Source organism: Zootoca vivipara, chromosome Z2 (assembly GCF_965207765.1).
Source record: "Zootoca vivipara chromosome Z2, rZooViv2.hap1.1, whole genome shotgun sequence".
NCBI classification, from domain to species: Eukaryota; Metazoa; Chordata; class Lepidosauria; order Squamata; family Lacertidae; genus Zootoca; species Zootoca vivipara.
The window spans coordinates 41,702,229-41,717,204 of NC_142585.1; the positions used below are offsets into that span (position 1 = coordinate 41,702,229).

The 14,976-nt window shown below is 44.7% G+C and overlaps 1 protein-coding gene across 9 annotated transcripts in view; it reads left to right on the top strand.

The window, feature by feature from the left end:
* CACNA1B (calcium voltage-gated channel subunit alpha1 B) overlaps positions 1-14,976 on the top strand; it is a 326,623-nt gene that overhangs the window by 298,110 nt on the left and 13,537 nt on the right. For 8 of the 9 annotated variants that reach the window (XM_088664973.1, XM_088664966.1, XM_088664968.1 and 5 more), the window contains 6 exons: positions 4,242-4,350; positions 6,082-6,186; positions 7,193-7,296; positions 7,706-7,827; positions 9,278-9,419; positions 10,567-10,677. In XM_088664973.1, coding sequence (XP_088521099.1) covers positions 4,242-4,350; positions 6,082-6,186; positions 7,193-7,296; positions 7,706-7,827; positions 9,278-9,419; positions 10,567-10,677 — 693 coding nt within the window. Of the gene's footprint in view, positions 1-4,241; positions 4,351-6,081; positions 6,187-7,192; positions 7,297-7,705; positions 7,828-9,277; positions 9,420-10,566; positions 10,717-14,976 lie in introns of all 9 variants that reach the window. The other variant, XM_088664972.1, reaches the window with a different exon arrangement.

Genomic DNA, 14,976 nt, shown 5'->3' on the forward strand with positions numbered 1-14,976 from the left:
TTGGCCCAGATTTCTGTGGGTTATAAAGGCTGTCAGGGCTGGAGGGTGAACTGAGGCAGGTGCAAATAGCCATCCCTTGATAGCAAGCACAGAAGTTTATAGTCAGTGTTAGCCTTACACAGAGTACACCAATTGAAATGAACAAACATGGCTAATTTATAAATTTCAATGGGTCTGTGCCGAGTAAAACCTAGTACAGTACGCTGAAATCCAGACTTTTTTCTCCCCCCATCCTGGTTCCTCCCTATCTTTTTCTGTAGCAACCAAATTCCTATGCCTAGGTGGTCTTTTCTCTTCTAGGACCTTCTTAAGAGCTACAACCTCCCCCTTTATACCTCCTTCTGTTGCCCCATCCCTCTCTGTGCTTGAATGTTCTCCCTACATCTGGCAAGGGCCAATCCCTGCAGAGTCGTCATGCATGACACTTTATCTTGCTTGCCTTGGTGTGCATGTGGGAATATCTTTACAGCTTTGTTCTATGGTTGATAACAGGAGAGCTGCATCCCAGAGATGTGCTGGGGCTTCCCAAAGGGGGTGCTCTTTCTCACCGCAGCATAGTTCCGTTTTTAAAATTAGAATCTGCATTGACTGCATCAAGAAGAGGGTGGGCTTATGCCACATGCTCCACTCAACATCCATGTGTACAGTTAAAGGCATGAAAAGGGTTCTCTGGGGTAGGGATGTTGGAGAATCCCATCAGAAACAGGAGCAAGATTTCTGCAATTTACATGTTCACCCAAGCTAAAATGGGGTCACTGAGGAACAATGGTGGAGATATCAGCATGCTTGAGGAACCCTAAGGCTTTCAGAAGTAAAGGAGAAATAAAGGAAAACATCCTAAGACGGCACATCTGCAAACACCACCATCAAGCACAAGCCCAATGATGACTGAAATTCCTCAGTGGTCATGGAATGTGGAGTGAGAGGAAATATAAAGTGGAAAATGGGGGAGTTAGACTGTCCTTCATTTACCTGGAACCTTGAACTGTTGTGAGAAGTTTATTGGTGATCAATTTGGTAAACTATTGCCTGCACACTTCTCCTTATATCTTCAGTAAGAGGGTGGTAACTTACTCTTAAGGGACCCAGGTGGTGCTGTGGGTTAAACCACAGGGTCTAGGGCTTGCTGATCAGAAGGTCAGCGGTTCGAATCCCTGCAACGGGGTGAGCTCCCTTTGCTCGGTCCCAGCTCCTGCCCACCTGGTGGTTTGAAAGCACGTCAAAGTGCAAGTAGATAAATAGGAACCGCTACAGCGGGAAGGTAAACGGCGTTTCCGTGTGCTGCTCTGGTTTGCCAGAAGCGGCTTTGTCATGCTGGCCACATGACCTGGAAGCTATACGCCGGCTCCCTCGGCCAATAATGTGAGATGAGCGCGCAACCCCAGAGTCGGTCACGACTGGACCTAATGGTCAGGGGCCCCTTTACCTTTAACTTACTCTTAATAAAAGCTGAACAGACAGAGAAAGGGGTGGAATATTTCACACCAGACCTTGTGGCTTACCTGATTTTATGGCAGAGATGGGTAACATGCAACCCTCTGGATATTGTTGGTCTCTCAGTTCTCATCAGCCCCAGTTAGCATGGCCAGTGCTTAGGAATGATGGGAGATGGAGCCCAATGAAACATTGGGAGAGCCACAGGTTTTAAGCCACAAGATGCTAGCAGGTGTAACCAGATTTCTTGTCTTGTGTGGTTTGAGAGAACAGATCTGGATGTTTCCCCACCCCTTTCAAGTAGTTTATGCACATTTAATTGAAAGTGCCCTAAGGCAGAGAAACTCAGTGTTTGACCCTTGTTCACAACATTAACTGGAACAAAGCTTTCTCTCTCGAGTGCGGTTTGGTTGCACTCTTAATGATTTCCTTCCTCTGTCATAAAGGATGGATGAGAAAACTCCAGGGAGGAAACATGTACAGTGAGCACTTAAGAAGCTTCCCTTCTGAGAACCAACCTTTTTTTTTAATTGTAATAAATATGAATAGGCTTTCCCTATGCAGACACACATTTGACTTGTTAGCCTCTGTCCTGCTTGCCTTCCAAAGCCCAACATGTAAGCAAATCAGCTTCTACTTCAGCTATAGGTTTAGGGCTCCATTAATTGCCATCTTAACCATCTAAGAAATGCTCTGATCACACACAGAGAGAAAGCTGTTGCAGAAGATTCCCTAGATCAAATCTTTCATTCCTTTTTGTGAGTTACCATAAGAAACAAAATCTGGCAATGGGGTGAGCCATGCAGCAGTTCCTCATTCTCACAGGGCTTATTCACACTTAACTTTCCTCTGTACTTTCCAGGCATGGTCCCCACTTTTAAGCTCCATGTCCAAGCAACAATCTGCAGAAAACCCTAAATTCTATTTGTTGCACTTCAGCTTTAAAGACTGGGTTTTTTGTGAGGAAAGCTCTGGGGCAAATAAAATGAGTGCTTGGACCCAGAGCTTTAAAGCACAAACCTTTGCCTGGAAAGAGCAGGGCAAAAAGTAAATGTAGATAAATCCACAGGCAGGAGTTGCTTGGATCTGAATAACAACCTCAGATTACTAACAACACAAAAACCAGGTCTTCTGAGGTTTAGGGGTGGGTATAGGCTTCCTTCTGGCTGATTGATGCTCATTTCCAAGCCCCCCAACTGGATTAGGATACAGCTCTCCTGAGAGAAACACACACACACACACACACACATGCACAAACACACACACTTTTCTTTCACTTCCAAGCATCTTTTCCCCTTTCTTTTCCCCTGTCACTCACTGCAATGGATTCAGTGGGACTGTCTGAGTAAGTTTGGACCATGGGGCTGCATTGAAGAAGGTAGGATTCTGCTGCTAACATTTTCTGTGCTGACGACAGCAAAAAAGTGGGTGGCAAATTAGATCTGTGTTGGGGGGAGTGGTATCTGATGCCTGCCCTCGTTCCATTAATGCAACTGAACTTTCTCTTCTTTCCCCAGGCCCACCCCAGGCCCACCCTAAGATAGTATGTCTCTTGATACAAGTTGATGTAAAACCACAAGCAGGGAAGAGTCCTGTTTATGGGCTTCCCAGAGGCATCTGGCTGGCCACTGTGAAAGCAGAAAGCTGGTCTAAGATGGGTCTTTGGCCTGATCCTGCCGGACCCTCCTTATGTTCTTAGGCCAAAGATTATTATTTTTAAATGCTGGCATGCTGACATTTTTGAAGTACTAAAGCACAGAAAGAAGAGCTGGTCACCCTGTCCATGGAGGGAAATACAGGGTGTGATGGTTTTAAGGTATAGAATGACAGATTTAGGTTATAGCTGAGAGTTTCCAACATGTAAGTGAAACTCAGCATTCATTCATTCATTCATTTTATTTGTATGCTGCTTTTGCACACACAAGGGACCCAGGTGGCGCTGTGGGTTAAACCACTGAGCCTAGGGCTTGCTGATCAGCAGGTTGGCGGTTCGAATCCCTGTGACGGGGTGAGCTCCCGTTGCTTGGTCCCAGCTCCTGCCAACCTAGCAGTTCAAAAGCACATCAAAATGCAAGTAGATAAATAGGAACCGCTACAGCAGGAAGGTAAACGGCGTTTCTGTGTGCTGCTCTGGTTTGCCAGAAGCGGCTTTGTCATGCTGGCCACATGACCTGGAAGCTATACGCCGGCGCCCTCAGCCAATAATGCAAGATGAGCACACAACCCCAGAGTCGGTCATGACTGGACCTAATGGCCAGGCGTCCCTTTACCTTTACCTTTACCTTTGCACACACAAAAAGAAACAATGCTCCAAGCAGCTTACAATAAACAGGGATGCATTTCAAACAAACACTACAAAAACAACTTCATCATAACATAACAAAACAAAAACATAATATACAAAAGCATATTTCAATACTATAAATATAACAAAATTACTTAACCAGCATGCTGCATCCCATAGCAGAAAAACAAGGGAGCTTCACAGTTTCACCTTAGTCCTAGAAACACCCCTCCCATGATGTTGCTCTGTGTTCCTGCAGCAACTTCTTATAAGGGTTCTGGGGTCAAATGGATGTTGGAATATTGGAATCTATGGAGATTGTGGATATTTATTTTCCCCATCTGGGGCTTGTTACCTTACGTCAGCATATGAAAATTTAGCAATGTGGAATGTCAGCTCTTGGTAATCAAGCTTACTCTGGGGAGGAACGAAAATAAGTACTAGAAAATGGGGTGGGCAAGTATGAGGTTTGGGGAGGGGAAAGAAGTTAATCAGCATTGATAGAAGCCTGTCTGTCTCTCAGCGCTTGGTAAGGATGAATATGCCAATCTCAAATGATGACTTGAGCGTCCACTTCACATCTACGCTGATGGCCTTGATCCGCACTGCCCTGGAAATCAAACTTGCATCAGGTGAGACAACAGCAGCTGGCTTAAAAGATCATAATTGTGTGGAAGGAATGAATGGGGAATGGGGATGGAGACTTTGGCCCATACATTTTCAAAATTGATGTATGGAAATGGGCAAATTTCAGATTTAAAGCAAGATATCTGAGCAAATTTCCATTTTACTAGGACCAGGACCTCCAGATGTTGTTGGACTATATTTCCCAGAATCCCTGACCATGTTGGCCTAGGGTCATTGGAACTCTGAGTCAAGAAACATCTGGAGGATCACAAGTTCCATATCCCTGCATTAGCTTCATCAAGTGCAGTGGTAGCACATCTGCTTTGTATGTAGAAGGTCCCTGGTTCAATATTCCATGTCTCCAGAGACAGACCTCCTATCGGAAACATGTAGAACTGTTACCAATCAGTGCAGACTGATCTAAATCAACCAGTGATCTGATTCAGTTCTTTGGTGCATTCTGGAAGGGCTTCTCTCTTCAGAGAAGAAGTAGGAGAGTTGACATTGCCCACAGTCTTCTTCCCCTCCATGGAAGAGGAGATATTCTCTACTATGCCCTCTTGTTCCCTTTTCAAGCTTTCTGCAGAGTAGGAATAATAGCCTTCCTCATAATAATACCCTCCCCACAGAGTAGGAATAATGCCTTTCCTTGGGGCCCTCCAAGAAAGCTGAGTGCTTGCAGATTCAGGGCAGGCAAAAGGAAGTACTTCACATAATAGTTAAGCTATAGGATTTGTTCACACAAAATCTCACGATGGCCACCAACCGAGAGGGGTTTAAAAGAAGCTTATACAAATTCATGGAGGATATGTTTTATCAATGGCTACTCGTCATAACGGCTGGCTATATTACCTCCAGTATCAGAGGCATATCTGAATGTCAGTTATTGCGGACTGTCACACCTTTACTTGGAGTCTGTGACATACAGTTAAGCTAGAGCTGTGATCTCTCAGAGATTGGGCAATATTGCCAGACAAAAGGACATAGCCCTTGTGAAACCAGGGATGTTCCTTGGGGGAGCAGATCTATCAGGTTACACCAGCTCCTTATCTCACGGAAATCCACCATGTGGAATACCGTAGACTCCTCACTGTGGCCAGATTGAACGTCCTCGAATCTGCGGTATTATGGGGAAGGTACAGGGGAGTTCCATATGACCAGAGAACTTGCCATTGGGCCTTGGGAGAGGTAGAGTCCACCAAACATATCCTCCTGAGTTGCCCTTTCTATGTAGATTTAAGGCAATATCTCATAGCCCCATGCCTATCTCTCTATCCAGAGAAAGTCAGGTTGTATATTTGTTGAATAATCCCACTGGGAAAACAGCTTTCTTGGTGGCCAAATTTCTCTTCCTAGCTCTCAAGCGTCGTAAGATTAAAATCGACTGCATTGATGTGGGTTTATCTGTATAGCTTTTATTAGTGCTGCCCATGTTTTATTTTAGTGTTGTTGTTTTTAGATGTCTTAGATATTTTAATCTTGTACTGAGAAATGTATCTTTGCTGACTAACGGTCGAATAAATGATGATGATGATGATGATGATGATGATAATGATATTGGGAATCATGTGGGCTTCCTGTGGGCTTCCCATTGTGACATCTGGTTGAACACTTCGAGAAAAGGCATATTTTGCTTTATAAGCCTTTGCTCTGGTCCAGCATGGCTCTTCCTTTGGAGGCCTGGTCTGTGAGTGAAACATTTTCTTCCTTTATATCACTTGGCCCGTGCGTGGCAGGGATCCTGCAGCTGCAGTGTGACATCGAGCTGAGGAAGGAGATCTCGCTAGTTTGGCCCAATCTTTCCCCAAAGACCTTGGATCTGCTAGTACCGCCTCATAAACGTGAGTCCCATATTTCCCTTTGTAGCACATTGATGTCATAAGCATTAACATTTACACTGAGAAATGTTTTAGCAGGGATAGGCAAGCTATGGGAACGCTTCAGCAAAGCAAGGGAAAGGGACATCTTCCCGAATTCCTCTTCTTGGTGTGCTTTAAGGGCTTAGGCCCAGGCCTGGTTGTCAGTACTTTATTGCTATATACTAGATGGGAAGATATGGAGAGTAGGAAATAGGTCACTGCGCAAGGGCCTCCACTCTGATCTAGGTATCAATCTGTTACTTTGCAGTGCCGCTGAATTGACTCCTGTGCTTGGGGGGCAGGAGTGAGATGGGGACCTACTTCTCCTTCTCCCAACCCTCCCCCCCGACTGTATTTATTTATTATTACATCCCACCTTTCCTCCAAGGAGTTCAAGATAACATCCATGGTTCTCCTGCTCCCCACCTTATCCTCACAACAACCCTGTGAGGCAAGCTAGTCTGACACTCTAACCACTACACCATATTGTCTTTCCTACACATCTCTGAATTTTGCAAGGCAGTTTCCCAGCCAATGGGTACAAAAATTCATATATTGGGGGAAGGCATGCTTGAAAAGTAGTACATTAGTATTCAATATACTGGGGGAAATTGCTTGCAAAAATCTGTATATTTGGATAAATTGTACACTAAAATGCTGATGAATTTTCATGAGGTCCCATCCCCCCAGCCCAGCCCGAAAATGCAGATGGCTACAGAAATGTGGAGAACTAAATTTAAGATTGGAAATGGGGGGAATAATTTTGTGGTGGCCTCATTTTGATTTTAAACAATAGGTACCAGGCCATCTGAGTTTGGTCTAAGAAATAATTAGGATAGCTCCCCACCCATCCCAGCTCATCAGCATCTAAGATTTCCATTCATACTGACTCCCCTTCCCACTGCCTCCACCTTTCGCTATTCATCAATTCTGCTTAACCCATCTTTTTTCTCTTATTTTGTTTTTCATTTTTTGTTTCTTTGTCCAGCCGAAGCCATGACAGTGGGGAAAGTCTATGCAGCCTTGATGATATTTGACTTCTACAAACAGAACAAGAACACTCGAGATCCCACCCATCCAGCACCTGGACAGGTAAACAGTCTTTTGCACCCTTCACTGCCATTATGTCACTCTGGAGACCAAACTTCACTGACCTGTAGGGGCAGTACAATCAGCTAATAGAAGTGGCTTAGTTTTACCATGGCCTGATGGTTATTGGCTTGTGGTAACATAAAACAAATTACATCTAATCTAGAGGTTACCAGAGCATAGACATCAGAAAATTGCAATAGTTGCTCCTGCTTTTGCCTCTGGCCTCGCCCTCTACTGGTGCTCAGGGTGAAAAGATAAGATTTGTACAGCTTGTTTGCTGAGGGATTTGCCAGGCAGAGGGATAAGGAGGAACCCGTCCAGAACAACTGCCAACCTCTACCTCTGTGGCAGCACTGTATGAATTGTTACTAGAGCATATAATCCTTCCTTCCTTCCTTCCACCTTGCAGACTGGAACTGTGTCCCTTTTCCACCCGTTGAAAGCAGCTCTTGAACAAAGCCAGCCTTCAGTATTCCCCAATGCTTTCCTGCGCCAAAAAAGCTCTGCTTCTCTCAACAATGGAGGTGCCTTGTGAGTACCCAGAATGTTCTCACTATTTTTTGGCTAAATTCTCACTGAAGTGGCAGAGCTGGCTCTGGAGCTGTGCCTATTCAGAGTGTAGGTGGGGTGAAGGAGCTCACCTGATGAATGTGTCTCTGCACACCAAAATTTCGTGCATTTAGAAAACTAGTGCCACAATTATTTTTTTAGCCCAAGGGTGCATAAGCTGTGGTCAATGATCAAGAATTATGGGAATTAAGAGTTCTACAACATATTGAGAGCTACACCTTTCCCCGTTTCCTTTTCTGTCTAACTTGCTCCCTGATATGCTGGTTTTCTAAATGTGGAGATTGATTTCATTTTTTAAGATGGAGCAGCATTCCATCATGTGTGTCCCCACCTGCAGTCTGAAGTTGCATGGCTTGAGCACAGGTTTGCCACCTCAGTGATAACTAGGTCCTTCTTAACCTGCAGCTGCTAACTACTTGACTTTGTGGTTTGTTTGTTCCCTGCAAGGAAGGGTTTCCCCAGCCTGCTTTATCTACAGTATTGCATTATTTAGATATATGTGTTTTATTATGTATAACATGAAATAATACAAACAGCAAATAATGGGTGTCAGTCCCCAGGTATGAAGCAAAATACAGTCATGGTGAGTACAAAGCAGAAAATAATAGCATCAAATCACAGAATTGTAGAGTTGGAAGGAAACCTCAGAGTCATCTGGAATACAGTGGTACCTCTACTTACGATTAACTCTACTTACGAATGTTTCTACTTACGAATGGAGCTCCGTCCGCCATCTTGGATGTGGTTTAGATAGGATTTTTTCTACTTACAAATTTTTTCTCCCAATGCATTCCTATGGGATTTGACTTACAAATTTTTTTCGACTTACAAATGTGCGTTCGGAACACATTAAATTCGTAAGTAGAGGTACCACTGTACTGCAACACTGGAATCACAGCTAAAGAATCCCTTACAGAAATAAATATAAACCAGCCATAATCAAAGTATATTTTGGTATGTTTGTCTGTGCATCACTCTACAGCATTGGGTAAGCTTATCAGTCAAAGCCATACCCTATCATACCAGCACTATTTTTGTAGAAAAAGAGGTGCTGGAATTCACCATGAACGTCTCCCTCATTCTCTTAGAATGGCAATGGCACCCACCTGAGAGGTGCCAGAACTAAGTTCCAGGGAGTTCTAGCCAAAACAAGTCCTCTGCATCTTTCCAATGTTACCCTAGCTCCATGCATGCTGCCAGAAGGAGGTGGCTTATAAGGTTCTTACAATACAGATCATTGTTGCAATCTTATGAGTTAGGGGAGCGAAGCTAATCCTGGGTCCATTTCTGTGCTTTTGGACAAGTCCCACCAGAGATGGGGCAATATACCAAGATTTGGGTATACAGCATTGCATTCTTTGCAAGTCCTCTCTCTCTATTTCTCTCTCCCCCCCCCTCCCTTGCATGACAGACCAACGCCAGAGGGAGGAGGAATCAAGGAGTCTGTTTCATGGGGGACTCAACGGACACAGGATGTGTTTTACGAAACGAGGACACCAGCATTTGAGCGTGGCCATTCAGAAGAAATTCCCATTGAACAGACAAGCAAACAGGTGAAGGTTAAATGTACTGTTTGGTACAGGAAGAGCTAATCTGGGCTAATCCCATAAAGCCCTGCTACACCAATGAAATTTACTTTCCAGTCTGCTGTCATCTGGCAGAACAGAACAGCAGGCCTGGTCCAAGAAATGTTGTTCCCTAAAACAAAGGACAAGGCCTCTCCCCCTTCCCATATTCTGTGTACTGAAGCCAGTGCTTGAAAGGGCAATTTAAAAAATGCAAACAATTTCTGACCAAAGGGAAGATACTCCAACACATGCCCACAGCATGTGCCTTGAGGCTTTATCCTGATTACATCATTAGCCCCTAGCCAAACTGGCCAGTTCCTCCTTATAAAGAAGCTGTGGAATCCAGTGTGCCTGAAACTTCCATTTTGTTGTTGTTGTTGTTGTTGTTGAATCCATCTCAGTTTGAAATCTAAAGAAATATTGCATATAGATGCTAAAACAACTTTCCATTGATTACACTGCTTGGAACACCCCATTGCAATTTAATTTATTATGCTATATTGCTTTATACAAGTGAAAGGTGCCCCAAAGTGATTTACAGGCAAATCGAACTGCCAAATTACATAATACAATATCATTGCATAAGAAGATTAAAAATTAACTGGCAGAGAGGCTGGAGCACTCCCGTGCCTTATCTGTGTGCTACTGTAATGGAGTTGGTATCATTACCCTTGCAACTACATTACTGAATCAGTGGTGTAGCATGGGGTGGGGGGTGTCATCGGGTGCATGTTTTGAGGGGGCATGCAAAGGAGCTGTGGAGACAGCTTCCTCACACAACAGCCCAACTATTCAGCCACAGCTCCATTGAATTGTCTTGTGTATAAAAAAGAAGCAACTTTTCATCATTTGGATGATATATCAATATATTTGGAAGTTTGCAAGGAGCCAAACACCACTGAGCTCAGCTGAGCAAGCAGAGGGGCCCTTGATATCTCACCTCTCCCTCTGAGGATGCAGCAAGTCATTTACCATGATTACTGAGAACAAAACTTCTTCTTCTTCTTCTTCTTCTTCTTCTTCTTCTTCTTCTTCTTCTTCTTCTTCTTCTTCTTCTTCTTCTTCTTCTTCTTCTTCTTCTTCTTCGCCAGCTCCCTGCTTACCTCTGTGCTTCTGCCCCTATTTCTCTCAGGTAGTAGAAATGCGAGAGATCAGTCCAACAATGGCCAATGGTGAGCACCAGCCTGGCCTGGAGAGCCAGGGGCGAGCTGCCTCCATGCCCCGCCTGGCAGCAGAAACTCAGGTGAGCGCAGGAGGCTTAACTGGCAATGGAAGACTTGCAGTAAGTCAGCGATTTAACACCTTCTTTCTGTCTGTTTTTTCTGTCACCTGGAAGACCTTTGGGAGGTTTAACAATGTGAGTGCTGCAGTGAGCAATTTGATTATGCATTTACCGACCACATAAATAATTGTGGTGTGGTCTGGAGCAAGCATTCCCCATTACAGGCAGCTTCTCTGAGATCCATCCACAGTCAACAGAAAAGTAACAGGCTCCAGATCCTACTTACTAGGCAACTTTGTTTGCTAGTTTTGTGTATGTAAGTTTGCATCTAATCATAGGGATCCATAACTTTTCATATATCTATCACCAAAAAGCCTGGCCTTCTACAGACTCTGCTTTGTTCAGTAGAAACGGAATTGTACCACATTCTCCCTGAGCCTTCCTGCCTACAGAGCACTCCCCTTTTGCTAAGTTTCTCTCTTTCCACAGTTAAGATACAGCTACACTTACAAACCTAAACCAGTTTCCAAACCTGTTTAGCCACCCCACCAATGTGTTCCAGGAAGGGGCTGGGACATTCTTCCAACATGAATTCTCAGTAACCTCCTGGAACTACAAGTTCTCGTGGTTTTTGTAGAAGATTATTCAATGGCTGAAGGCAACCGCAAACTGTTTTGTGCTCCCAGATATGCTTCCAACCCCAATAGAAAATTATATATATAGAATTGACATGAATCCTGTGGCATAATTAGGTTCAGTAGGTAAGTAAGCTAGAGTTTTCTAGCTAGCAAGAAGTGGTGGGTACATAGTCCACTGCATGTTGGATCCCCTAACAGTAACTCAGGGCTCATCCACAGCTTTTGTCTGTGCCACATTATCTAAGTCTGTGACTAAGCAGGACTTTTTTAGTCCCACCACTTTCCCCATGAAAACACACAGTTTACTGCTGAATCATAACAAACATCAATACATGTAAACACAGTTGCCGTATTTTCCAATTCAGCAATGGGACAAAAAAACAAAACCCTCCTGCTCAAACCCAGATCTAAAAATCTCAGACCTGTCCCTAGAAAGCATGGCTCAGACTGAAGTATGGGTGAGCTCTCAGTATTGGTTAAAAAGTAATGTGAAGCATAACACGGGTACCCTACACAGGTCTGAACAGCGCTTGGGCTGAATAATGCATAAAAGCAGAGCTCAGAAGTTGCTTCAGCAGCAGTTATTGCCAGACTGAGCCACATATAAGATCTGTAACTTAGTACCACCTGACTTCACAGGACAAGAGGATCATGGGATGCTGTGGCAAACGCACAGTTAGAATAAGGAATGATTCACCAACTGATTCTATTGAAGGTGGTCATTGATTTAATTCTAGCTGTGAAACTCTCCTGATTTCAGTTGCATTTCCCAAATCTAATTACCTACTAAGGATCATCTGCCTTAATAAGAGCACCAGAAACATTTCATCTGCAGGATATATATATATTTAATCCTCCTCTTGTGCTTAGATAATGCAGCCTCAATCATCACCAGTGTGACTGAGCATTGTCTAGTCTTTCATTTCACACACCATTCCATCATTGACACATGGCTGGTGATCATTCTCCAGCTGCGCTTGGACCACTTCACTTCTCAACCTAGACAACAGGATGTCACTGCCCTGGATTCCTTCAGCTAGAATTAGAGATGTTGAAAACTTGCATTTCTTCACTTAAAATGAGGAAAGCTCATCATTCTGACCTCATATGCATGTATTCTCCAAAGGAACAAGACAACATTATGCTGTCTCTCAAACCTCTCATTCCCTTTCTTCAACACAGCCCACCACACCCCTGAGATCCACTTGCTTACCTCCTTGCCTTTCAGTGATGACAAGCAGGAAGTTTTGCATTGCAGTCTACCATGAGCAATTGGGCTTGGGAAATGTAGTTTCCCAAGGACCACAAACACCCACAGCAAGGGTGGGATCTCTCATTTGCTACCACTGGAGCAACAGAAAAGTTGGGAGAGTTGGGAGTGGGTGGGAAGGGTGGCTAGAGGGTCATAGGTGAGTGGAAATCTATAACAGAACAGAGCTGACATTTCTCAGAATACATTTTTTTTTCTGAGAAACATCTTTTCTGAGACAGTTTCTGAGATTTTTTCTCTCACACACTTTGAAAAAGGCCAAATACTCCCCAACTCTTTTCTTGTGGAAGCTGCCATTCCTACCCCCCACATCCCTTAGGGGAAAAACGAATGCTGCTCTGGCGATTGCTAATGGTGACCTCTGTCCCCAATATTTCCTCCTGCACCTAGAGGAATTTAGCTGAATCCTCATCCCCTGGGTTGTGTGTCCATGCGTAGGGTAGAAATTTTAAGAGGTCTCCATCTCATGCTCAAAGCCATGATTTCCTTATGATTTCTCCCTTCCTACATCATGCTAGAGCATGGTTGAGAACTTATAGTCTGTCACATGTCGGTGGAGTCCAGCTCTCATTAACCCCAGCAAAAGGGACCAGTTGCAGCCCCGTAAGGTTTGGAGGGCTGTATGTATAATGGGAGAGAGTGAGCAGAGAAGGGGTTAAAGAGCAGCTGCTGGTACTCCATCTCCTTCCCAACACCACCCCAGATTGAGCCAAATAGGAAACCAGTGATGGGAAGGAGCAGGGGGAGCTTCTGCAACTGAGCATTTTCCAGGGACTTTATTAAGCAGTGCCTCCCAGTGCATTGTGGTGCACCTGAGCAAGTGACCAACAGTGCTGTCCCCTGGCCCTGAGACCTGAGTTTCAGAAACTTTGCCATCTGTTAATATTCTGCATGAGTTGGGTGTAAGGCCTCCCTCTGGAGCAGGGATGGGGATCTCTGGCTCTCCAGACATTGCTGGACTCCAACCCCCATCAGCCCCAGCCAACATGCTTGAAAGGGTAGGGTGATGGGAAATATAGCCCTCCGACAACTAGACGGGCCACCCTGTTGGATGTCAATTTATAGGTCATGTCCCATGCTGGTTGAGTTGGAGTGTGTAAATTGTAGTTCCAGCAACACTTAGAAGGGCCATGGGTATCCACAAACATGCTTCAGAGAAGTCTGAGGAGATCTAACCTCGCTTTCTTCCACTGGAAGTTCCATTTGAATAACCAGTCACCAATCTTGACTCCTCACCAAGTTCCATGGATAACGTTTGACTAACACCCATTTCTGTCTCTTGTCTCTTATTCATTCCCCCTCCCCTTTACCTGATTGTCGCCCCTCTCTGGTTGCCCCCTCGTCCCCGCCCTTTCTTCCCCACCTCTCCATCATCTCGTCTGCCGCACGCACCTGCTGTGATGTCTGACAATGGCTGTGCTGGTGGGGGCTGCTTCCAATATATTTTCTGTCCGAATTTCTTGCAGAGAGGCAAAGTGCGGTCACCGGGGCGTTACCTGGCAGTATGTAGCTTGCTTGAACTTAAAAGTCGTATCCTCATTAAAGTCTGTTCAATGAAGGGTGGGGAAGGCTTTTTCTTTGGGGCAACGTCCCCAGGGGCCACATGCAAGTGGTGTGTGGGACCAGAGGCAAGTAAGTAAGTAAGAGTTGTTGGAGTTAAAAGACACATTCCAGCCAGGCAAACACACTCAAGGAGAGTATGAAGCAGGAGGAGTGAGGGGTATGGCCTGGGGAGCATCACAGGGGCCAGATGAAAAGGCTTAGAGGGCTGCATTTGCACCCCAGGCGTCAACTCTCACTTTTAGCTCCCCTTTCACCCCTTGGGATGGCAATCTTCCATCATAATGAAATGTGTTCTGATTGTGCTGGTAGTGCTCCAAGCTAGGTTGCATCTAGCTGCTATTTAAATTTCCCACAATTCCTCAGAGCGATGGTAGGTAAAGGCCTTGCAGGAAAGTTGAATGGTGACCATGTCCAGCCATCCATCCTAAGGACATGTGGAATGCTGCTGTTCAGGATTCCAGTAACTCCATTCTATTTCCTGCTTTTCCAGGTTTTTTCCCCCATGCCAGCCAGCGTGTGGTGGTCACAATGCATGATCAGCCTCATTGGGCTGCTATTTGGCCCTCCTCCTCTCACAATAGAACTTCCCAACGCCCCTCTCTATATCTATATTTGTGTGCTTCTGCCGACTCTCAAGATTTATTTATTTATTTCATATATTTCTGTGCCACTTAACAGTCTTTAAGGGGGATGAGATTTTCCCTAAGCTCGTTGGCTACCTCATTCTTGTCCATGGGTTGTGCCATTTTGGTTTCATGAATAACAACGCTCACATGCTGACCATTGGGAAGAGGGGGAGAGGGATAAACAAAATCTCTTAAGTGGTTTAAATGATGTCCCAGCTGCACT